Consider the following 25,377-nt stretch of genomic DNA (forward strand, 5'->3'; position numbering starts at 1 on the left):
AGGAATGATGCTAAAGCTGAAACTCCAGTACTTTGGCCACCTCATGTGAAGAGTTGACTCATTGGAAAAGACTCTGATGCTGGGAGGGATTGGGGGCAGGAGGAGAAGGGGACGCCAGAGGATGAGATGGCTGGATGGCATCACTGACTCGATGGACGTGAGTCTGGGTGAACTCCGGGAGTTGGTGATGGACAGGGAGGCCTGGCGTGCTGCGATTCATGGGGTCGCAAAGAGTCTGACACAACTGAGCAACTGATCTGATATGATCTGATCTGACCACTGCGCCACCTGGGACTTGGAGAAGGCAACGGCAACCCACTCCAGTACTCTTGCCTGGAAAATCCCACGGACGGAGGAGCCTGGTAGGCTGCAGTCCATGGGGTTGCTAAGAGTCAGACGTGACTGAGTGACTTCACTCTCACTTTTCACTTTCCTGCATTGGAGAAGGATATGGCAACCCACTCCAGTGTTCTTGCCTGGAGAATCCCAGGGACGGGGGAGCCTGGTGGGCTGCCATCTATGGGGTCACACAGAGTCGGACACGACTGAAGCGACTTAGCAGCAGCAGCAGCACCTGGGACTAGACTGTAGGGCTGAGTCAGAACCAAAGAAGAGGCTGGGAAAAGTCAGAAGGCCACTGCTGTAATCCAAGAGCAAGGTGACAGTGACTCAAACCAAGGACTCTGAGAAGTCGTTGGATTCTAGACACAATTTGCAAATCATACCTAAAGGGTCTGTGGACAGATGGGATGTGGAGTGTGAGAGGAGGAGCCGAGATGACTTCAAAGTTTGGGGCCTGAGAAATGGGAAGATTGAATGTGCCTTTTACTGGGATAGGAAAATCTAGGAGGAGCAAGCTTGTGAGAGGAAAATCTGACCGGCAGGCAGTTGTCCATGAGACTCTGAAATCTGGAGACAGGATTGAGCTGGAGATCTAATTTGGGGAGCTGTTGGCATCCAGTGGTATTTAAAAAGCCGGTGAAGTCATTTTGGGAGGGAAGGTGAAAGAGAAAAGTCCAAGGATTTTGCCATGGGCACTCTGTCATCTGGAGGGCAGGGAAATGAGGACAGGGCGAGTAGCAGAGACTGCCAGAGCCAGAGCTGGGCCCGAGCTGTGTGACTCAGTGCTACAGGGCAGTCCTGTAAGGCGAGCGTCTCTGGGGCATTTTTACACATTGCCGAGGAAGGTATGGGCTTCCCTCATTTGCCCTTACTTGTTTGAACCGCCTGAGGGAAGGGACTGGCCCCAAAGCACAAGTTAGGTAAGGCCCCATAGAGTTCAGGTTCCTGGAGTCAGGGGAGATCACAGACCTTGGCTGCCTGCTCCCCTTCAGCCATCCCTGAAACACCGTTTTCAGAGGGGCTCCACCGTCTCTCCCTGGGCCACCTCGTCCACCTGCAAGCTCTTAACTGCCTCCCTCGGCTTAAAAGCTCCTTCTCTAGCCTGGGACCAGGCCTTTCCCTAGATAGCCCTCAAGTACCTCTAATTCAACACACCCAACCTCCAGACTGCCCCCTGGTGTCTCCACCAGCCAGTCTACCCGAGCCAGTCTCCCCTGCCCTGGGGCTGGGCCTCCATTAGGAGTTCATCTTCCTGTTAATGTCCCCTGACCTGGGACCAGAAGAACCAGGGCATACGTGGAGGAATGTGGGGGGCAGCAAGGGCAAGAACACGTCCTTGCAACAGGAACCCCCGTCTGAGGAATACTCTTTATCAGCCAGCAAGGGTTTTGCCTGGTCCCTGGAGTACTCAGCTCAGCGGTTAAAGCGTCTGCCCACAATGCGGGAGACCTGGGTTCGATCCCCCGCTTGGGAAGATCCCCTGGAGAAGGAAATGGCAACCCACTCCAGTATTCTTGCCTGGAGAATCCCATGGACGGAGGAGCCTGGTGGGCTATAGTCCACGGGGTCGCAAAGAGTCGGACACGACTTCACTTTCACTTTCACTTTCACTTTGGAGGACTCAAAGGCTCAGCCTTGGACATATGACCTCAGCTGTGTGCCTGGGTGTACCTGCCTCTAAACTGTATGTCTCAGCCTCTGAGCATCCCCTCACACACCCTCTGGTATCCGCCCACTGCCACCCTGGCTTCTGAACACATACACAAGGGGAGACCATGAACTCTGGTAAACTCTGCCCAGCCTTGCTCCATCAATGCCAGTGGCAAACCTGAAACCTAAAGCACCTCACTCCTCTGGGCCACATGACCCCCATTCTGCAGATAAGGAAACTGAGACCCAGAGAGTTTCAATAACCTGCCAGAGCTGGGTCAGGGTACTTGAATGTTTGGGCTTTTCACTTATATAGAGTGTACTTATTTGTTTTTTGGTGTTTCACTGTTATTTTAACTGTGTTTTAAAAATAATTTCATTTTTGGCTGTCTGGGTCTTCATTGCTGCTCGGGCTTTTCTCTAGTCGCGGTGAGCGGGGACTACTCTCGAGTTGTGATGGCATGCTTCTCATCGTGGTGGCTTCTCTTGTGGCTCCCGGGCTCCAGAGCACAGGAACTCAATAGTTGGGGCTCACAGGCTTAGCTCCCCTGCAGCATGTGGGATCTTCCCAGATCAGGCATCTAACCCATGTTTCTTGCGTTGGCAGGCAGATTCTTGACCACTGAGCCACCAGGGAAGCCCTTAACTGTATGTTCTATTCACACAGAATATATATACAGAATATATCAGAATATATACAGAATATATTTCACAGTTTAAAGACCAAATAAAACCCAGTAGAGATCATATCAGCAAAGAACTAGAATCCCTACTCTGTACCCCTTGCTGAGCCAGCCTCCCCAGGCCCCAGATTCCTTGGGTGTCAGATGGGTGTGATGACATGAGGACCACGAGACAGTGTGGAGTGGTGACAGGATGCTCCCTCCCCACGTGCCAGGCTGAGCTCATTCCGTCATCCCAGCAGCCTGGGAGGTGAGTGCTGTTACGTCCTGACCTACCTAAGCTCATACAGACCGTGAGTGGCAGAGCAGCTGTTTGAACCAGGAGGGCTGGCCTCATTGTCTGTGTTCGTAGATGCCATGGTTATGAGTCCTGCACATGGGAGGGTGGGTACAGAGCTCTAGACCTGCTCTGGGTTCAGCACAAGGGTGGGTACAGAGCCAGAGCAGGCTGTGTGGCCACAGCCTTCTCCCTCTGCAGTTGCCAGCATCAAGGTTCAGCCCAAGATGGCTCCTCCCACCTCTCCCAGATCTGCAGAACCTCATCTGAGGAGGAGACAGTGAGACCAGGCAGACCGAGGTGCCACCTGAGTGCAAGTGGGAGAGCGGCAGGCCAGGCAAGGAGTAAGAAGAGCCCTTCCCAAAGCCAGGACCACCAAACTGAGGACCAGGCCTTCATTGGCAAAGCCCTGGAGAAGCTTGGCCTGGAGCTGACGGTGTTGGGGGGGTTCCTTCTTGTCCCATCCGTGTCCCCATCTCAAACAGAGCCTCAGCCAGCCTGAGGCAGGGGGCAGTAATGAGGTTGTGATATGAAGCTTTGAAGTGCTGCAAGAAGTCAGAGCAGGTAGGCTCCTCAGATGCCAAGAGGTCCCAGCCTCACTCTACAGATAGGGAAGCTGAGGCCCAGAGCAGGGAAGGGTCATGTGTGGGTCACACAGCCAGTCCATGCCAGCCTAGGACTAGAAGAATGGGAGAGGAGCTAGGACTCCTATAGCTCACATCCCAGCCTGGCTCCCAGAGCTGAACAGATGTCCCTCAGGAGTCCAGCCAGGGAATACTTACAGGAGGGGCTGTGTGTGTGAGCAAAGCCAAGAGCAGGGATAAGGCACCATGACACCTGCCCCACCTCATCTTCCTGCTTCCCTTCCTGCCTCCCTCCCTTCTTTCCCTCCTGCCGTGTCACCTGCCTCTCTCCTCCAGAGACCTTCCTCACCTCTGGCACAAGCCTTGGCCTCACCTCTCTCCAGGCAGGGGCAATTCACCCTCCACTCACTTCTCTGACCTTGTCTTCTGCTGCTCCCCCACTCTTGCCATCCCAGCAAAGGCCTTTGCACTGGCCATTCCCTCAGCCTGGCACGCTCTTCCCCAACATGTCCGCATGGCTCACTCCTTCACCATCTTCAAGTCTTTACTCATTTACCTCCAGTCTTCACACCCACACACACTTCCTATCCTCCTCTTCCGCTTTTCCTGCTTAGCATGTATCACAAACACATGTTTTGCACAGAATATCGGCTCCAGGAGAACAAAGACTTTTTAAATGCTTATATCCTTAGCTCTAGGATGGTGTCTGGTTCTCTGCCAAGAGAATGAAGGGGTCTGCGCCGTGAGCCCAGAAGTGCTGTGACCAGGTCACCTGAGCCTGACACTGGGCTCAGCCTCAGCAGGAGGTTCCAGGCAGTGGGACGACTATAGGTCTGAGGCATAGCTCCAGACAGCTGGAGGGGTTCTGGGTGGACCCCGTGGCTGGCCTGCCTCCAAAGCCACCTCCCTGGCACCTGAGGATGCCAGAAGCCTGCAGTGGTCAGTGGGGCAGAGGAGGGTCTGTATATGCCCCTCTCATCTGTGACTGAGGTCTTAGGGTCACACTGCTCTGCAAGGAACACCAGGGAAGAAAGTGGCCACCCTCCTTGTGTTCACAGGGTCGCCGAGGCTGAGAGGGGAAGGGATGGGTCCAGGGTCACAGAGGGAGGCAGCTGACTGACACTTACAGCTGTGGGCGGCTCCCTAGACGCGCCCAGACCCAGGCCCTGGCTAGGTTCCTCCCACGTGGGATGTCAGACTCACTCACGTCTCTCCTCCCCCCTGTGCCCCCAGCCCACTAATCTCAGTGAGCCGCATCCCTGGCACTCTTCCCATCACCTGTTCTCATGCTATTGCTGTTTCTTCTTCATCTTTTAAAATAAATGATACCTTTGAATGAATATGTATCACAGTTGTATAAGCACAATCACATAATGAACCCCCAAATTTTCCCCAACCCCAAAACTGGAAAATCATTACTAGCTTACCCTATGCCCATGCTCCTCCCCATCTTAGCACTGTCTCTGTCTCCATGAAGGAAGTATGCCTTTTTTTTTTTTTAGTGAAAAGTTGGTCCCTTCTCTCAAGGAGTTTACTATCTTTTTTCAAATTTTTGGCTGTGCTGGGTCTTCGTTGCTGCATGTAGGCGTTCTGTAGTTGCGGCGAGCAGGACCACTCTCTAGTTGCAGCGTGCGGGCTTCTCTTTGCGACGGCTTCTAGAGCTTGGGCTCTAGGGCGCTCGGGTTTCAGTAGTTGCCTGCCGAAGGGCTTAGTTACCCTGCAGCATTCGGAATCTTCTTGAACCAGGGATTGAACCCATGTTCTCTGCATTGGCAGGTGGATCCTCAACCATTGGCCCATCAGGAAAGTCCCCCCCCCCTTTTTTTTTTAAGTAGTTTCATCACATGCGTGCATGCTCAGTCACTCAGTTGTGTCTGACTCTTTGAGACCCCATTAACTGTAGCCCACCAGGCTCCTCTGTTCATGGGATTCTCCAGGCAAGAACACTGGAGTAGGTTGCCATTCCCTTCTCCGGTGGATCTTCCCAACCCAGGGATCAAACCTGGGAGTTTTATCACATATGTACACCCAAAGAATATATTGCTGTTTGCTTGTTTTTAATGGTATAATGTACGACATCACTCTTTATGCCTGCACACTTTCTCCGTGTCATTACAGGTAGCTCTTGTACCTCACTTTTCACTGATGTATTGTATTCTGCCCTATGTGACTGGACTGAAATGTAAGTATGTCCCCTGTTGAGGGACATCTGGGGTGTTTCCTGTGTCCCCTGACCTTGTGCCCCTCATCAGCCAAACCTCTTGAGAGGCCCATTCCACCTCATCAGGACCCTGCTCGCTGGCCCTTCCTTCCCTCTTCCTCTGCCCCAGCTCTGTCCACACAACTGCAGTCTCCCCAGTCTCTATTTCAACTCTTCTGAGCTCTAGACCACACGAAAGGCATAATCATTTATTGAGCACTGACTCTGTGCCAAGCACCATCCTCAGCATTGTACATGTTTTGTTTCATCTAATCACATCAACACAAAAGGTAGGTATTTTGATACTTTACAAATGAGAAAACCGAGGCCCAGCAAGTCAGAGTAACTTGCCCAGGACTCTACACACCTATTGCCCAAGTCCCATAGGCAACTCAAAGTCGATGTGTCTTCAGTATAAATTATCATCTTCCTCTTCAAACCAGTGCCTTTCCCATTCTTCATGTTCAGTGGGGACATCTCCAATACCCCAGGCCCAAGCCAGCAACTGGAAGGCAGCCTTGGCCCCTGGCCCATCCTCACCCACTCCTCCCTCCAGTCTGAACCTAGCCTGAGGCTTTTACCTCCTTGGTGTCAGGCGAATCCTTTCTCTTCTGTCCACCCTCCAGCACTGACCTGTGAGCTGTCCTGCTGCCCCACCTGGAACAGCCTTGCCCCACACTTCCTTACAGGCCCCAGTCTCCCCCTTTTCCAGCATCCTGCAAACTGCAGCTCATGTGGGCTTTCTAAACCTCATCTCACCAGGTCCCCACCTCCAGAAGGAAAACCAGCGTCCTCTACCCACCCCCCACCCTGCCCTGTCTCCTCAAACCATGAAGTTCGGCATCCAGCCCCAGAAAGGACCACCCCACCACCCTTTGCTCTGTCTCATCCTCTAGGAAGCCATCTGTGGCCTCAGCTCAAGACTGAGCTGTGAGCCCCCTCTGAGCCCCACACACAGCTCCTTCTTCACTCCTCAGCTCTTTCCTTGTGATCACCTGTCCTGAGTAGGGACTGTGCTCCTTGAAGACAGAGACCCAACCTTACCCGCAGAGCCTGTACACCGGAGGTGCTCAATGGCTGCTGAAAGGCTAAAAGCAGAAGCAGGGACAGAAGCCATGGGTGATGCTGCCTTCTGAGTCCCAGAAGCAGGATGATCCTCCCAGCCTGGGATCGGTGGACCCTGGCTGCCCCGGCTCTGCACCTGTTCCCCAAAACCTCATGAGACCATTTCCTGCCCCCTGCCTTTTGACAGGATTTTCCTCTCTGCTTCTTCCTTTCCAACTCTGGAATTCCCCACGGTGGGAGAGCTCTGCCCCCACGAAGAAGGCAGAGCCTGCCTCTTACCTCCTCTCATTCTACTTCAGGCATTTTCAAGGATGGGGTGATTATGCTCCCATGGGTGAAAAAATTGGATCCTTGAAAGGGAGAGATTTTTTAAAATCTTACTTTTTTTGTATAAAGCAAAGATATATGTACAGTACACAAACAGATATACGGTATATCTGTGGTATTAAAATATCATGCAATTAAGGGGGAAAAGTGCCTAAAAGGCTCCTGAGGAGGGGAGACTAAGGAAAACAAAAATGTTGAGAAACTCTGATCCACACACTGGGGCCTTGCCTTGCCTGGTCCAAGGACTGGCCAGGATTGAAGGAGAGTCCAGAGTCTTCTCCCAAGGCAGCTCAAGGTTCCTCCAGGGCTGAGCCCCCACCTGCCAGCTGGAATCCCTCCCCCATGCCATCCCCTCCCTGCCCTGTGCCTGGCAGCCCACCCTTCCATGTCCGGGCTCTTCTAATCTAGTCCTGTCTTAATGAGGCCACTGATCGGCCCTTCCACTTGCTCCCCTGGGGGCCACCCAGCTCCCAGGGCCGGCAGGAGTTGGAGGCCCCACAGCTCCTGCCCAGCCTTGGGCTACAGCATAACCTGGGAGCTTCTGAGAGAACCCAGGAGGTAAGCCCCACCACAGGAGGCCCCCAAGAAGCGGGGTTGCCACTGTGGGACAAGGCTTTCTTTATTGGGGTGGATGTAGGGTCACAAATAGTCTTAGAGGGGCTCTAGGCAGATGGAGTCACTTAAGGGTGGTACAAGGCTGAGGGTCTATCTTCGGGGTACACGGAAACAGGGGTGAGGGAAGCGACCCCATGCTGGTGAGACGTGGTCTTGGGCAACACAGATATTTTGTGGTCTTCAAACGCCAAGGGATTCTCCAGGACCTGGGGCTCCTGTCGTTTGTTGGAGCCAATGAAGAACAAGTAGATGATGGCACCACAGTAGGCACCCAGGGGTGGTGCCACCACCGGCACCCACCACCAGTCCTTGGTTCTGCAGGCAAAAGGCAGAGACCTGCTTAGGGGGCCAGCACCCAGCATGGCACCTGCGTCTACCCCAGGCCAAGATGGGAGGAGGGGTGGCAGGGAGTGGAGAGTAGAGGGGGAACCCCCATCCTAGCCCGGGAGCTGGCCCTGAGCCTGGGACACTGATCAGCTTCAGCCTGATTCAGGGACAGCAGCGGGTCTGGGGCAGGGCTGACATTCAGTCTAGGAGCAGGGTCTGGAGAAAGGTCAGGACCCATTCCTGCCTCCCAGGCCGCTGCAAGGGGTGGCAGGGCAGTGGAGGGGGCGGATCTGCGGGGTGCTCCCGCAGCTTTTCCACCCTCCACATGCAGGGAACCCACAGGAAACTCCCAGGAGTGGGCTGGACCACGCAGTACCTGAAGACTTGTGAGCCCCAGCCAGCGAGGAAGGTGAAGAAGCGGGGAGGCAGGTCCCGGGATGGGTTGATGGCATATCCTGAGTTCATGCCCAGGGATATTCCGATGATGACAACAAGGATGCCAGTCACAATGGCCTGCGTCCCCAACAGCGTTGGGTTGTTCCCCTTGTCTGCGATGGCTAAGAGACACAGCTGAAGCATCCCAGTCACCACCACCTGGGGAGAGACACCGTGGCAGCACCTGGGGCCCCCGTTCGAGCCCAAGGGCCTCAGTAGCGCCCCCCACCCCTACCCGTGGCAGAGCCATGACTCTGTACTGTCCCATCCAGGGTTCTTGTCCACTCCACCACAGGGGGCTGCCTGCTGGCCCCTTCTTGAGTGGGGGAGGGCCTAAGGAGGGCCACCCGTGCCTGGACCACTGACCTCATCCAGGAAGCCCCTCCACAGTGTCATGTGGTCAGGAAGGTAGGTGGCAAAAATGTTAGCAGTGGCTGTGGGGCCGGTCGTCATCAGCTTTCCCCCCGAGAAGTCGATAATAGCGTCTGTGGGAATACAGACTGAGTGTGAACCTGCCCCCTGACTGAACCCCACCGCTATCCCAGAGATGAGGCGGTAGGATGGAGGGCAGGGAGCGCCTCCAAGACTCTTCTATCCCAGCGTGTTCACAGGCGAGGACACACTCAGATCTGCCCACATTTCAGGGGAGGAGGCGGAGGCTGGAGGTGGGCCGCCAGGGGCAGGACACTCACTGTAGAAGAGGCCGTAGATGGTGGCCGCCGCCACGAAGGAGCCCAGGAACTGACCCAGAACGTACACGGGAAACTTCTTCCAGGACATGCGGCCTAGCGCACAGCTGGTGAAGGTCAAGGCCGCATTCATATGGGCCCCTGCAGGGAGGGTCAAGGGTGTCGGCAAACAAACAATCAGTAATACCAAGAGCAATGACAGCAGCGATGATAATAGCGAGCATCTGTGAAGGGGCAGTCCTCACAGGGACCCTGCGAGGCAGAAACCACTGTCTCCATCTCCCCATGAAGCAAAGCAATGGGTGGAGAGTTCAGTCGCTTGCCTGAGAGAACCCAGCTTGTAAAAACGGTGGGTCAAGGGGGCTTGTGAAGTGTCTGGGCAGAGGAAAGTGGCCCGTGAGGGCAAGACACCAGCTGACTTGGAGAAGGGGCTGGCTGGAAGGGGGCTGGAGGAGCCCATGGGGGACACCCGGCCGGGCTTGTCGGCTGGGGCCCGGCCTACTCACCAGAGATGTTCCCCGCCATGTGCACACCTATGGTGACTCCGAAGCCAAAACCCAAATTGACAGCGAGGTAGCTCCCCATTTTACCTCCTAGAACCATGTGGGCCACGGCGCCGAGACCGAACACCTGTAGGAGAGGGCCTCTGAGGGGACTGCCCACCCAGACAGCCCAGCCTCAGAGGAGGGCTTGGAGCTCAGCTGGGGCTCCGTGCCTCCACACGCTAGGTCTCCCTGCATTGCCCTTGGGTACCCCCTTCTGCCGTACCCTCCTCCTCCAGAGACATGCCTCCTCGTGACCTCATCCCGTTGCCTCTGCCAAGGCCTGTCACAACTGACCAGTGGAAGCTGGGTGCGTGCTAAAGAAGGAGTCGGGTGAGGAGGGAGAGTCAGGCTCCCATGGACCTAGCCAGGTGCCTAGACTCCAAGTCCACCCGAAGGGCTTCCAGAAGGACAGGGCTGGTGTGGATTGGACCCCTCAGAGCTTCTCACTCGTCAGCATAGTCCAAAGGAAATTTCTTCAGGGACTCTGCAAACTTCCTTCTGGACTCTGCCAGGACGCACCACCAACCCTCATCATCTCCACACGCATCAGCCCTGGAAGCCCACCCTCAGGCATCACCTCTTAACTTCTCACCCATCCCTAACAACCAGATCTCATCAGATGACTCTCCCCACTGAGCCCGTTCACAGGGAGGTTAGAGACCTAAATGAAGGCCCTTACTCAACCTCCCCCTGGCCACTAACACCCCTCCCACTTGCGTCTGTACTGCCTTCCCCTCTTGTCTGTGTCTTCTACCCTCCCCTTGACTGGCTCCCACAGACTTGGGTCTCTTCCTTCTTTAAAGTAGAGCTTCCACCTCATCCCGGCCTCCCTGACCAGCTGTGGACTCCTGGATGCCTCCTCCCATGTGAGTCAGGCTCTAGGAAGGACCCATTCAGTTTCAGCTTAGTTGCTAAATCGTGTCCGACTCTTTGCAACCCCACAGACTGCAGCCACCAGGCTTCCCTGGCCTTCACCATATCCCGGAGTTGACTCATACTCATGTCCGTTGACTTGGTGATGCCATCCCACAGTCTCAGGCCCTTTTCCCCTTCCCTGTCCTCCCTCCCAGCCCGGCTTCTGCTTCCCCCGTCACAGACACCAGTTCCCTTGTCCAAGGGCTCCAGCCTCTGGATTTCCCAGTGGTCCCTTCAGACATGATCTCACGTGAGTGTGCTGACTTTCTCTCTCCTCACCACTCTGCTTCCAGAAAGGACCTCCTCGTTGGCTTCCGTGACATGTCTCTCTCCTGGTTTCCCTCTTTGCTCTGTAGCCTTTCCCTCTACACAGCTCCTTCCCACATTCTTCTTCATTCATCTGCCTCATAAATACAGATGATCCCTGTGTTCTATCCCTGGCCTTTTTCATAACCCACCTCAGTCACTCCTGGGTTTTCTTACCAGCTTCAGATAAGCCTGATGGATTAATTCCCAAAACCTGCACTTGAGAGCCAGATCTCTTTTTCCAAATACCTCCGAGAAGTCTCCAGGGTGTTCCACAGGCATCTCCAGCTCTAAAGCTCACCATCTCTCAGAAAATGTGATCTTCATTCCATGTTCCCCCATCCCAGCCAAGTCAGAAACTTGTATGTTCTCCACCGCACATGGTCAACTCTGGTTATAGTCTCCCCAGATCCTACCCAGTCTCCTTGCAGCCAGAGTGACCTAACACAAAAATCTGACCATGTCTGTCTGCCTTTGGTCCAAACATTCCTGGCTCCCTTCCATTTCTAGGATAAAGTCCAAACTCAGTAAGTCACCATTTAAGATCCTTGATTTTCATGCCTTCTGCCTCTCAGTTTCATATCGGGTCTAGTATTCTCTATGTTGAACACTAATATTACCAATAATAGCATTATATGTGTTCTCAGTCACTCAGTGATGTCCGATTCTTTGCGACCCCATGGACCACAGCCTGCCAGGCTCCTCTGTCCATGGAATTTTTCAGACAAAAATACTGGAGCAAGTTGCCATTTCCTACTCCAGGGGATCTTCCCTATCCAGGGATTGAATCTGCATCTCTTGAGCCTCTTGCATTGGCAGGCAGATTCTTTACCACTGTGCCACCTGGGAAGTCAAATTACATTACTACTATTAAAGATAATAACCATTTTGGCTTCCTTGGTCCAGTGGTTAAGACTCCACACTTCCATGGCAGGGGGTGTGGGTTCCATCCTTGGTCAGAGAACTAAGGTCCCACATGTCACGTGGTGGGCCAAAAACAAACAAACTTAAAGTAAAAAAGAATAATAACCATTTATCGAGCACTTACTATGTGCCAGGCACTGGTAAGCAAGTTCTACCTCTTACCTTCTTTAACCCTTAAACCTGTTTATGCATTAGGTATTATTATTCTCCCCATTTGACAGATGGGCAACCAGAGGTTTAGAGAAGTTGAGTGGCTTGTCTCAAGTACACATCTTGGGGCTTCCCTGGTGGTCTAGTGGTTAGGAATCCACCTGTCAATGCAGGGGACAGGGATTCGATCCCTGGGTTGGGAATATCCCACATGCTGCAGAGCAACTAAGCCCATGGGCTACAACTACTGAGCCCACACGCAGCAACTACCAAAGCCCATGTGCCTTAGAGTCTGCTCCACAATGAGAACACCTTTGCCTTCACCAGAGAGAGCAATGAGGACTCAGTGCACCAAAAATAATAAATAAATAAATAAATCTTTTAGAAACAAAACAAAACCTAAATAAACAAACACATCTTGCACATGGTAAGCCAGTTTTTTAATCTAGGCAGTTGTGTAAGGCAGTCTCAGAGAAAACGACCGGATCGCTCCCTTCATGCCTTGCTTTCTCATGCCTCGGTGTTTTGCATATGCCTCTCCCTCCCTCTGGAGTACCTGATCCTAGGTCCTGAAAAACGAATACTCTACTTTAAGGCCACGTTCAGATGGCACCTCCTCTGAATACTCTCTGTTTTGGATGTATTGCCTCTGAGAGACCTCTAGGTGTCCAGACTGCTGGAAATCAGAGTCTAGATCTACCATCCAATATGATGGCCGTGAGCCACACATGGCTATTATGAACTTGAACTGAGATCTGTAAGTGTAAGGTACACAGCAGATTTCAAAGGCTTAGGAGGAAAAAGAAAATGTAAATCTTAAGTAATTATACATTGATTACATGTTGAGCTGGTAACATTATGGACATGTGGGTTAAATGACTTCCCTGGTGGCTCAGATGGTAAAGTGTCTGCCTACAATACAGGGGACCCGGGTTCCATCCCTGGGTCGGGAAAATCCCCTGGAGAAGGAAATGGCAACCCACTCCAGTATTCTTGCCTGGAAAATCCCATGGACAGAGGAGCCTGGTTGGCTACTGTTCATGGGGTCGCAAAGAGTAGGACACAACTGAGCAACTTCACTATCTATCTATTAAAACTAATTTCATCTGTCACTTTTTACCTTTTTAATGTGGCTACTAGAAAAATTTTACATTACATTTGTGACTCATATTGTATTTCCCTTGAAGAGTTCTGGAGGTTTTGAAAAAAGAAATATCTGAAGAATTGTGGACGTGAGTTGAAGCCATCAGGGAGGATATGAAGACCCCTGGGAGAGGATGAACCTAGGGCTGAACGTCAGCCCTCAGGGGTGGGCGTTAGAAACCCCAGCCAGAGCCACCGTTGAAATGGAAGAACAAGACTTCCCTGCTGGCACAGCGGATAGGAATCCGCCTGCCAATGCAGGGGACAGGAGTTCGACCCTGGTCCAGGAAGATTCTACATGCCTTGGGGCAACTAAGCCCATGCCCCACAACTACGGAGCCCGTTTGCTGCAATTACTGAGTCCAAGCGCCTAGAGCCCATGTTCTGCAACAAGAGAAGTCTCTGCAATGAGAAGCCTGTTCACCACAACTAGAGAAAGCCCACATACAGCAACAAAGACCCAGCACAATAAAAAATTAATAAATTTAAAAAAAATTAAGAAATGGAAGAACAAAGAGAATGTGCCCTATACCCCAGAAAGAAGCAGTTTCCCAAGGAGGGTGTGGCCCACATGGTCACGAGCTGCCTCTGGGTCAAGCGTGAGAAGGCCTGGAAAGCATCCCATTGGATGTGACAACCCAGGGTTCTTGAGTAGGTGGGGAACACTGTCTTATCAGGGCATGGGGTCAGAAGTCAGGTCCAGAGAGCAGGAGGGGAGGAGGTGGTAAGGAACAATTGAAGAGACCAGTGGAGACATCTCTTTGGGAACTTGCCTGAGAAGGGAGGGGGACTAAGTGTGATAAATGAAGCGGCTCACAGAGAGAAGGGAGGCGTGTTCTATGTTCTGCTGTTTTAGGGAGTCTTGAGTGTGCTAAGGTTGAGAGAGGGAGGGGCTGGAGATACAGAAGAGAGAAAAGAAGAAGCAAAGTGCCAGAGGAGCCTGGGGCAGGGGGTGGATGAAAAGGAGTGGAGGCTCCTGCCTAGGGGAGGGGGCATTTGTGGACTCACAGGGAGGGGAGTGTGATGGGTGAGGAGCCAGACACACCTGACAGTTCTCTGTCAGACTGGAGACCAAGCCATTTGCTGATGAAAAATGGCCGGTGAGTACACTAGATTTGGGACAGTCTGAGAACCAGTGCATTAGCCTGGAGAGCGGAGGGGAGAGGCCGCTGAGCAGGGCCTGCTGGGTCCCGCAGGAGCCCAGGACAGGTGCAGAGGAGCCCAGACACAGGCTGGCTTGGGGCCAAGGGTGGGGTGAGGATGAGAGGACAGGGGCAGAGGGGGCATGGGAGTGGGGAGTGAAGCCAGGCCAGGCTGACAGATTCGGAGTAAAGAGATGCAGGGACTGGAGCAGGCATGGAGGGTTTGAAGAGCAAGGTTCCCATTTCCAAGTAGGAGCTCAAAACCATTTACTAAAAACAATGAATGAGTGAGTAAACCCCCTCTGCGCCCCTGTGTGTCAGGGTTGCCAGCTGGCAGTCCCTGGACCTCATCTGTTCAGCACACGTTTTGTTTGATTCATTTGGTTTTGATGCACAGAAGTTTCAGCTTCTCTTGCAAAATCAGAATCTCTGATTCTGATGCAGAAAGCAGCCTGCATTCCAGGTGATGTGGCGACAGTCAGCCAGAGTGGTGGCAGCCATGTCCTCACAGGTCAGCACTCCGCCGTTAGCCACAGTCCCCACCTCCCTCGGTGATTCTCTCAGGGCCCAACAAGGTGAGTTTTGCAGCCCCTGCCCTGTTGCTCACAACCCCAGCTGGGTTTCCAGGGCACTGATAGCCCAGCTCCTCCCCTCCCTGGCCAGTGAACATGGCCCAGCCTGTCCAGGTGCTTCCAATAGCCACAGGCCCAGCCTGGAGGACAACACCCCCGGAGGCTAGAGTGGAACTGAGTAGAACAGTCTGCTTCCTTCAAGTTGCTGCAATAAATGGGGCCCAAGGTCACTCTAGCTTTTCTGGCGAAACCTTCACGCTGATGACTCATTGAGTTTCCTATCACCTGAGAAAGCCCCCACTTCTTGGCACAGGTCTGACACCTAAAAATAACAACACAATGTCCCCTGTGAGCTTACATCTCACAAAGTTCTTTTACACGTTACTTCCCTTCAATCCTCACGGCAACTGAGTGGCAAATGTTTCTGCTCCCAGGGAAAACCAAGGCCTGGAGAGGGGTCTTGAACTTTCCAAAGCCTGGACCTGAGGGCCTTCCCTCGGCTGGGAGAGAGTTAGAAATCCAGCTAAGGTAAGGGACAGAGCATGGAGATCAAGGGTCAAGATCAGGATATTAGGCTAGACTGGATTTAATCCTTAACTTAAAATGTGACTTTGTCTCACAAAGCCTTGATTTCCCCATCTGTGAAATGGGGATAATAATAGCATCTCCCTTATAGGGCTGTTATGAGGATTTGGGAAGAAGGTGCACAGGAGGGCTTAGCATTATAGTGCCTGATATGCAGTAGTGTTCAATAACAACCTCAATAAAGGGAGGAGAACCGCCAACATGGGTAGTGGGCAGGCAGGAATGCATGTGGGTGGTGCCTGCTTTCCCTAGGATCTCCCAGGAGGCACCCTCCCACCTCCACAGTGCCAAGGTCTAACAACCCTCATGGGGCTGGAATGTCTTGTCAGCAATTAATTACTTTGCCCTGGATTAAGGCAAGAGAGGGTCCAGATGCTGTCTTCATGGCTCAGGAGGGCAGGTAATGGAGGAGAGGGAGACGGTGAGAGGCAGGGAGGGGAGAGCAGCTGAGAGAGTTTGTCAGCTTGAGAATCAACCAACACATATGAGCCACGTGTATGCTGGGTGTCCAGCTCCAAACCTTCTTCACACAAGTCAGCCAGCTCAATATTAGCATCGCACTCACCACTGAGAAAGCTCAAGTTCTTAACAGTTAAGATATTTATGTAAGATCATACAGCTAGAAGAGAGCAGAGCCAGCATTCACCCAGCTCCAAAGCTCATGGAGGCCCAGTTTCACACTGTTAATAATGTCTGGGGCCAGACTGGACATCAATCCAGTCAATCCTAAAGGAAATCAACCCTGAATATTCATGGGAAGGACTGATGCTGAAGCTGAAGCTCCAGTATTTTGGCCACCTGATGCGAAGAGCTGACTCACTGGAAATGACCCTGATGCTGGGAATGAGTGTGTGGAAGGCAGGAGAAGAGGGCGACAGAGGATGAGATGGTTGGATGGTATCACCGAAGCAATGGACATGAATTTGAGCAAACTCTGGGAGATGGTGAAGGCCAGGGAAGCCTGGCGTGCTGCAGGCCATGTGTCGCAAAGAGTCAGACACAACTGAGAGACCAAACAACAACAATAATAATGTCTGAGAAGACAGGCTCTGAGCACAGAGAGACCTGCCCAAGGCCAGCTGATGACTCAGTGGCAGAATGATCAGGATAAGAACCCAGGTGTCCAGAGTCCCCGGGGCAATTTGGGTCCCACTATCTCTCCTACACTGTGACTCAGTGCACAGACACTCACACGCGCACACACACACTCATCCTCTCCCCTCCCCCCACCACCACCTCTGTTGTGCCCCTGAAGCCATTGTTCCCCTCCCCAGAGGCTAACCCTTCTTGTCACGGACCCGGGCCTTCATAAGGTACAAGCAAGAGTGGCCACAGCTTAAGGCAGAGGCTAGATGGGTGAGTGACTGGGCTGAGGCAGGACAGGGAGTCCCCAAGAAACCCCACATCCCACTTGCATCTGGATTCTCCCCTGTGATCCCCTTAAAGAGCCCTCCCCAGGTCCCCCAGGACCTCCCAGGTTGCCATACCCTACTACTCCGGGCTGTCCACAGCCCCCCACACTGCTGACTGCTCCCCTTTCTTCTGTAACCTGGTGTCCCCCCACCTTCCCCCTACCCCAGTCACCCAGTCCCTTCTGTGTGCTCTCTTCATTCTTCAGGCTCTGTCCTCAACTCAGTTCATTTTTCTTTCTATACGTTCTTATTGTACAAATTCCATAACCACTATTCATGTTCTGATGAAGTCTAAGTGTTTGTGTCAGCCCAGACCACGTTGCAGAGTTCCAGGTCTCTATACCCAGCCATCCCCACCCCTGAGATTCCCCCCACCCCCAGCAGCTCACCTGAACACAGGAAAGCTGACCTCACGCTGAAATGGCCCCCTCAGCATTTACCCCACATCTGTTGCTTGCAGTCTCCTTTGTTCTGTCTTCTCTAATTCCCCCGGATGTGTGCTTTCTTCTGCATCCCTGGACCAGACTGACCCTGGACCTCCCCACACTCTCTCTCTGTCCTAGGCCATCCCAACAGCTTCTTCTTGGGCTCCCCTCCCATCAGCATTGCCCACTCTGCTTAGGCGCCACACGGAGCCCAGAATTTCTTCCTAAAACCCACATCTGGCCATATCACTCCCCTCCTGGAAAACCTTCAGTGTCTCCGCATCACCCTCAGGATTAATTCTCAAAGCCTCCACATCCTCTCCAATCTCTTTACTCTTTGTTTCCCTTCTCCTCACTCCCAGTCATGCCCACAATGCACCCACCCACCTGTAACTCAGGATTTCATTTTGCCCACATATCGTGAGCCCTTTCTCTCCCAAAAAGACTTGGTGAGAAAGACAAGTCCTTGTTTTCCTATGCTTCTCCCTCAGAGGCTGGGGAAGGGACAGTGTGATCCAGGGCCCAGAGGTGGGGAGCAGGTCATGGGTTGCCCTTATGGAGCCCCGCCTTTCTGAGGCCCACTTTCCTGAGACCCCTTCCTCAGAGTCTGCTCACCCTGTACCCCCCGCCCACTCACCATCATGACATACGTGCTGATGAACTCCGCCAGGAACTCTCGAACATTCTCGTTCTGCCATATGACTTGCATCTTTGTTGCTGTAGGTGTCGAGACCACCTTGGACACGCGGGTGGACCTGAAGCAGCAGCCGGAGGGCCCCATGGGCAGAAATGAGATCAGGTGAACTTACTGTCATGGCTGAGTTAATGGGTAACCCAGTGGCCTCTCCACACATGCCTGCTCTTGCCCAGGGCAGCTGGTACCTCGGGGGTCAGAGGCACATGAGAGCCCAGGGACGTGGAGAGGGACTGGGGTTGGACATCCAGGTCACGTCCCTTCTTCCTCCTGTGCCAGAGACTAGACCACTGGGAAGGTGCACCCATGAGGTCAGGGTGCAGAGGGGGCAGTTGGGGAGCCTGTAAGTGCCGTCTGTGGTGCCAAAGAGCCTTGCGGGAGAAGCAGGTGGGAGAGAGCAGGGGGAGAGTAGAGCTCAGCTGTCTGCCTGCCTGCCTGTCTGTCTGCCTGTCTGTCTGCCTGTTTGCTGGAGTCAGAGTTCTGGGGACACAGGTAAGGCATCAGGCAAGATCTGGCAACTGCGAGGCTCTGCAAATAGCACAGGGTGTGGCAGAGTTAGCTCCCGGGCTCTGTGAACAGCACTGAGGCCCAAAGCACACACCAGGTTCTGTCTTTGCAGCAAGGTCCGCATGAACAGATGCTTGTGAGTGAATGAGTGAGTAAATGAATGAACCAATGACAGGGAAGGAGGGAGGAGAAGATGGACTGTGTCTTACTCCCCAGTGTATTCTCAGTGTCCAGCATAGTGCCGGGCACGTAGTAGATGTGCAGAGTACACTCAAATGAAAAAACTGAGACGTCATCTGTTCAGTTCAGTTCAGTTCAGTTCAGCTGCTCAGTCACGTCCGACTCTTTGTGACCCCATGAACCGCAGCAGGCCTGTAACTCTCCCCTAGATCCCCAGCACTCCCACAGTGCCTGACACACGGTAGAACATTGATAAACATTTGTTTGGTAAATGGATGATTGGATGGACAAATGAAAGAGTGAGTTAGAGGCTCTATCTTCTGTTGGGGCTGGGGAGACAAGACTTGAGTTTGGGGAAGGAGACAGCCGGAGGTTCTGGAGGAGGAGGAGGAGATACCTGCTTGCAGCCTTAGTGCTTATTCAGACTGGTGACCCTCCCCTCTCCCATGCTGCCTATCCCTCGACTTCCTCACCCTGCTGGGGACTGCCACAGCACCCCCACCCCGCCACAGATTCCTGACTTTCCCCAGCCTCACAGCAGCAAAGAGTGAGCCCTGAGAGTGAGAAATGTAAGCCGGGCATGGATAAAGCACAATCTACGTTTCTGGCTGAGAACCCAAGTTCATTTCTCATCCACCCTAGTCCTTGTTCTGTCCTTACTTCAGGAAACAAACCCAGGACTGAGCATATAGAGGGGGATGTAGCGCTGCCTGGACAGTCAGTCCAGTAGTGCCCACCCAACTGCCGCTGCCATGCAGCATCCCATAGGTGTTCCCATGCCCCTGTGACTGGCCTCCTTGGCGCTGAGGAAGAGCCTGAGGCAGCAGGAATTCAAGAACGGTCCTGGGGGCTTCCCTGATGGCTCAGAGGTAAAGAATCCACCTGCCAATGCAGAAGGCACGGGTTTGATCCCTGGTCCAGAAGATCCCACGTGCTGCTGAGCAACTAAGCCCATGTGTCACAGCTACTGATCCTGTGCTGTAGAGCCCAGGAGCCGCAACTGCTGAAGGCTTTGTATCGTAGAGCCCGTGCTCTGCAGCAAGAGAAGGCACCACCACGAGAAGCCCACAGACTGCAACTAGAGAAGAGCCTGTGCAGCCACAAAGACCCAGCACAACCAAAAGTGAGTAAATAAACAAATATTATTTTTAAAAGATAGAAGAACAGTCCCAGAAGGTTACACAGAGGCAGAGGAGAGGCAGACAAAGCAGGAAGTCAATGACACCAAGGGAGCCCTGGAACCCTGGCCTCTTCCTCCTCACCACACAGCAAGCAGGATTCAGTAAGTGACAACCACCAACAAACCAATGAACCAAAGATGTATTGAATGCCTAGACTGCCAACTGTGTTCAGTGCATGCGTGCTCAGTCGCTCACTCTTGTCCAACTCTGCAACCCCATGGAATGTTAACCATCAGACTCTTCTATCCATGGGATTTTCCAGGCAGGAACATGGGATTGGGTTGCCATTTCCTTCTCCAATGTGTTTGGGGACTGTAGTAAAGAACATTGGCATGATCCCTGCTCTTAGAAAGATGAACAATTTACTAAGCAATTACTTACAGTGTAAGGAGTGTTGCAATGCAAGGAGGACAGAGGAGCCTGGTGGGCTACAGTCCATGTGGTCACAAAGAGCTGGACATGACTTAGCAGCTGAACAACAACAAGGAGTGCTGCCCCAAGTGAATGCTGGATGCTATGGGGCTGCAGGGAGGAAGCAAATGACCCAGCAGAGGGAGGAGGAGGCTCTCCCAGAGGAAGGGAGATTTAGGTCGAGAATAGATGGATGGTCAGATGAAGGAGCATCAGGGAGGTCAGGGAAAGTCCTGGGCATTGGAATGGTTTGGACAAAGGCTTACAGTGACGACAATGTGTGAAGTGTAGAGGAATTCTGCAAGGACAGGCTGCAGAGAGAGGAGGCAAAGCGGCATGAGAGGGGCAGAGAGGGCAGATGGCCTCATAGCCCACGCTAAGGGGTCTGATCCCACAGGGTCTTGGGGTGGAGGAGTTAGGCAGGAGCACTGCCTCCTGCTTGGAGGCAGAAATGAGGGAGCAGGAGTGGAGGATGTGTGAGCAATCACATGTTCTGCCCAGACAGGCTGAACAATAATGGCAGCCAGAGCCCAGAAGGTGCGTGGAGGTGGCCAGAGGAAGGCAGTCCTACGAACAGATGTGTGTCTCATTAGAGAGGAGGATGGAAAGGGGAGAGTCTGGGATGCCCCGGCTCTGGATGGAGCAGCACAATGGTGTGTGAGGCGCATGAGAGAAGCGGCAGGCCTAGGCAGAGGATGGAGTCACCTCTGGGTGTGCTGAGTTTGAGAAGCCCACTAGACAGCTAAGTGGAGGTGACCAGAAAGGAGCCTGCTGGTAACGCGGTCTGGTTTAGAGATACCCATTTGGAGGTCACCCAATCAGAGATGGTCATTTCATCCAGGGGCAAAAATGAGAGAGCTCACAGAAGGGGAGTCAAAGAACACTTATCCTACAAACCAAGAAACCAACCATCAACCAGGTAACTACCTAAATGCATGCATGCTCAGTTGCTTCAGTCATGTCCAACTCTTGGGATCCTATGGACTGTAGCCCACCAGACTCCTCTGTCCATGGGATTCTCCAAGCAAGAATACTGGAGTGGGTTTCCATGCCCTCCTCCAGAGGATTTTCCCAACCCAGGGATTGAACCGCATCTTTTATGTCTCTTGCATTGGCAGGCGGGTTCTTTATCACTCTGGGAAGCCCCAATTACGTAGTTCCTTGCTAATTAAGGAACTAAATATCTGACCACTTAGCAACCAACTCTTTGACTAATCAACCTAGCAACTTAACCAACTAACTGGTTCTCCTATTAGCCAACTCATTTAATTATCTAAGCAACCAACCAGCTGCAAACTACTCAATTAACCTCAAGCCAACCATTCAAGCTGCTAACTTGTATTCATCCATTTAACAAACATTTGTTGAGCATCTACTTAGGAGTCAGGCACAAGGGGTACAAATAAGCCCTGCCCTCGGATGGGTTCTTCCATAAGGAGATGGGTAACTCCCTCAGAGCAAGCAGCCCCTGGGGGTGGGAGGAGGGCAGGTCAGCAGAGACTTTGGGAGAATGGGCACATGGTGGCTGTGAGGGAATAGGGAGGTGGAAGTGAGCACCTCATACTTTTTAGGAGAATGGTGGTTAGATGTGAGGCATGGGGGACAGACTTGTAAGGACAAGGCCGTGACTTCTGGCTGGAGCGCTGGGGGAGACGGGGATCCTTGACTGAGCTGAGACCAAGACGGGGTTGGCAGGAAGAAGCCTGTCCTCAACTGGGGATAAGCTGTCTGGGCCACTAGAGCGTCTTGGCAAACAGGGTCCAAAGCCCTGGGAGAGTCTTGAGTGGGCACAGTGACGTTGACAGCACAGAGGCAACCCATGCATTCTGTCTATCCTGGAGCACACAAGCAGACCAACACCCATGCTCATGTGGAGCCGGCAGGCAGCAAGGAAAGGAAGCAAGTAGCACATACATTGGTGTGGTATTGAGATGTTCTACCTACTGTCCTACCTACCTACCGGGAGCTAGAGCAGGGAAAAGGGAGAGGAAGGTCTTGGAACGGGCAGCCAGGTCCCTTCATTGAGAAAGAGGCATTTGAGCCAAGACAGGAAGGAGGTGAGGGAGCAAGCCACACGGGAAACTGCGGGGAGGATGTTCACGTAGAGGGGACGGTCACTGAAGGACTCTGAGCATGTTTGAAGAGAAGGAAAGGAGGGGAGAGTGGGTAGGTAGGATGAGGGAAGGTCAGAGAGGAAATAAGCACTGAATAGGCAGGGCCTTAGCCATTGCAAGGACTTTGGGTTTCATTTCACCTTGAAGAGACCTGAGCCTGAGCAGGTGGGAAGTAGTGAATTCAGTTCAGTTGAGCACAACCTGCGTAGGGGCAGCTGGAACCCCCTGCCCAGCCCCTTGACCCTCATCTGGGTCTTTCTGAGCCTCCCCTCACCCCAGGGCCCAGCCCATGCTTGGCTATGGGTGCAGGTGGGAGAAGCTCTTCTTCCGGGCCCCATGGCTGGAGCAGGGTGGGAAGGAGGGAGTCTTGGTGCATCAGCTGCCATGAGGGAGGAGCTAGGATGGGTCAGGGAGGGCCCTGGGGGTGTGTTGGGTGCCGGACCAGGAGGGCTGAGGTAGGGGAACATGTGGGATGCTTACCGCCTCTTCCTGTCTGACTGAGTCATATTGTCTTTGAGATTTTTAGATGCTGTAAAGCCAAAGAGAGGTCACTGGGGCTGGGGGCCACAGAACTTGGCCCCTCATTCCCATCAGACCTCAGTCCCCCAGGGGAGAAGCCACAGGGACAGCTCCTGCCAGTGCCAACACCTCAACCCAGCCAAGCTGGCAAGAAGGGAGAATGAGGGGTGTGTGTGCTTCAGCCAATAGGGAGAGGCCCTGGAGCCCCACCCCCACCCCTGCTGGCCTCAGGACCCCTGGCCCCCTAGGCCAGGGCCCTGCCAAGGTCCTCCTGACCTTCCCAAGCCTGCAGCCTAGCTCTGGACAATGGAGATGCCCCCAGGCTCCCTGCAGCCTTTCCACCCTCGCACAGGCAGGTATTACTGCCTTCAGTTGAACCTCAAACCCTCCTGTTGCTGACTTTCCAGGGCCTTATCTGCCTCCTCCTTGCACACACACACACACACACACACACACACACGGGGACACACACACACACGGGCATACACACACACGCACGCGCACATACACCCCACACAGTATGAGGTCCTGAAAATTCACTTAGTCCGTATCCCCACCTCAGAACAAAGTCTACCCTCTCACCTTTCCTGAAGACACCCACCCCTTTTATTCCCATTTTCCTTGAAAATGTCAGCACGAAGGTGAACCTGGACCTCCCTATCTTGCATGCTCCCTATTCTCCAGCCCCATTTCTTCCAACTGCCGTGCAAGCTCCCGCACCTCACCCTAACTGCAGAAACCCTCAGCCCTGGCCCAGGAGGGGCTCCAGAGGGAGAAACCACCCCAGCAAAGCCAGGAATCCATCCCTACTCTGATCCACATTCCTCCCGCTTTGGTCCCTTGCCGCCAGTCTCTATTCGCTCCCCACCCCCACCCCACCCCAGGCCCTCCTGGCAGCCTAGCCCCACGCATGCTCCCAATCTCTGCTCCACCACTGGTCATCCCAACAGTCAATTTACAGGTAAGGAAGCCCAGAAAGAAAGTGTGACGTGCCTGTATGAGGCAGCAACTCAGGACTAAACCAGAACAAATATCCAGGCCTTCAACTCCCAGCTGGGTTCCTTCCCCAGCCACTCCCATGGTCGTCCCGTGCCCATATGGTCCCCAGGAATGGCATCCCCGAAGCCTGAGTCCCAGGGGAGGCCCCCTGTCCCAGCCCTACCTGGGGCCCAACTCACTCTGCTGAAAGGCCTTATGCTCCCAGTTGCCTGCCTTGGGGCCTCTCAGTCACAGCAGCCCCTGGACAGCTTCCTCCATGACCGTCTCAGGCTCTGGCTGCAGCCCCTGCCAGGGCTCTGTGGTCCCTATGTCCCCAGCCAGAGCCCGCCTCTCAGCCCTCCTCAGGGCGACCCGAGTGCTGCTCTGCTCTGCTCCTCCAGGGAAGAGGTCAGTGGAGCAGGGGTTTGGCCCTTGTCACTCGAGCCAAGTGCAGACACACTGCCCAAAATAGCACCCCTTCTCCTGCCAACAGTGCCGTGGAGACGGGGTTCTGAGGCAGCCCTTGTGAGGTCAGAGGCGGAGCTCCCGGTGGGCACTCTGGGCCTCTCGGTTTCAGAAGAAGGGCCTGTTGTACCAAGCCAAGTGTCCAGCACAGAGCCAGAGGAAGTACCCCCCTGGGTCGTGGAGCTGGGGGAGACTCCGGAGGCCCCTGAATCCCCCTCTGTGGGCAGAACTGCACAGAATGGGGATTTGAGGTGGAAGATTCTGAAGATCAACAGCCAGGTGGAAGGGCTGGGAAGAAGACCCTGAGTCAGTCCTAAGGAAGCCTCCATCCCAAAGGAGGAAGAGGAGACTCAGGCCCTGGACTCTGAGGGGAAGAGACTAAAGCCATATTTGCAGGAAAACCTCAGTCCAAGAAGGGAGGTGGAAGCCAGCCTGGTTCTCTGGAGGCTCTTAGTCTGGTAGGGAGGAGAAAAAGCCTGGGCCTCGTCCTCTGGGAGCCCCCATTTTATTTTAGAGGGGAAAGCAGAAAGCTAGGCCCAGCCCTCAGGAAAACACCTCCCATGGGAACAGTAAGCAAGGCCTCTGGGAAGGACCCAGGCTGGACCAGAGGGCATGCCCGCGGGTGGGTGGCCAAGGTAGGTCAGGAGCCAGCCAGGGGACCAGCCACTGTCTATGAGAGGACCTCCGGAGCCGGGGCATGCTGCTAAGTCTCTTCGGTCATGTCCGACTCTGTGCAACCCCATAGACGGCAGCCCACCAGGCTCCCCCGTCCCTGGGATTCTCCAGGCAAGAACACGAGTGGGTTGCCATTTCCTTCTCCAATGCATGAAAGTGAAAAGTGAAAGTGAAGTCGCTCAGTCATGTCCGACTCTTCGCGACCACATGGACTGCAGCCTACCAGGCTCCTCTGTCCATGGGATTTTCCAGGCAAGAGTACTGGAGCCGGAGCATGGGAGCCTCCAAAGAAAGGCAGTCTGGGATCTGAGCAGATGACTTGGTGCTGAGAAACAAGGGA

General features: G+C 53.6%; 1 protein-coding gene across 4 annotated transcripts; it reads right to left on the reverse strand.

Moving 5' to 3' along the window:
• Positions 1 to 5,931: 5,931 nt before the first annotated feature.
• Positions 5,932 to 24,338, reverse strand: AQP7 (aquaporin 7). 4 transcript variants are annotated; one of them, XM_005210351.5, is made up of 8 exons: positions 24,082 to 24,316; positions 22,881 to 22,929; positions 17,951 to 18,068; positions 9,701 to 9,824; positions 9,198 to 9,335; positions 8,872 to 8,990; positions 8,447 to 8,664; positions 5,932 to 8,058 (listed from the first exon to the last, which is right to left on the reverse strand). In XM_005210351.5, exons 2-8 carry the CDS (start codon positions 22,904 to 22,906, stop codon positions 7,809 to 7,811), a joined length of 993 nt encoding a protein of 330 aa, XP_005210408.1. In that variant the 5' UTR covers positions 22,907 to 22,929; positions 24,082 to 24,316; the 3' UTR covers positions 5,932 to 7,808.
• Between the last annotated feature and the right edge of the window lie 1,039 nt (positions 24,339 to 25,377).

Source organism: Bos taurus, chromosome 8, assembly GCF_002263795.3.
Source record: "Bos taurus isolate L1 Dominette 01449 registration number 42190680 breed Hereford chromosome 8, ARS-UCD2.0, whole genome shotgun sequence".
Classification (NCBI taxonomy): Eukaryota; Metazoa; Chordata; class Mammalia; order Artiodactyla; family Bovidae; genus Bos; species Bos taurus.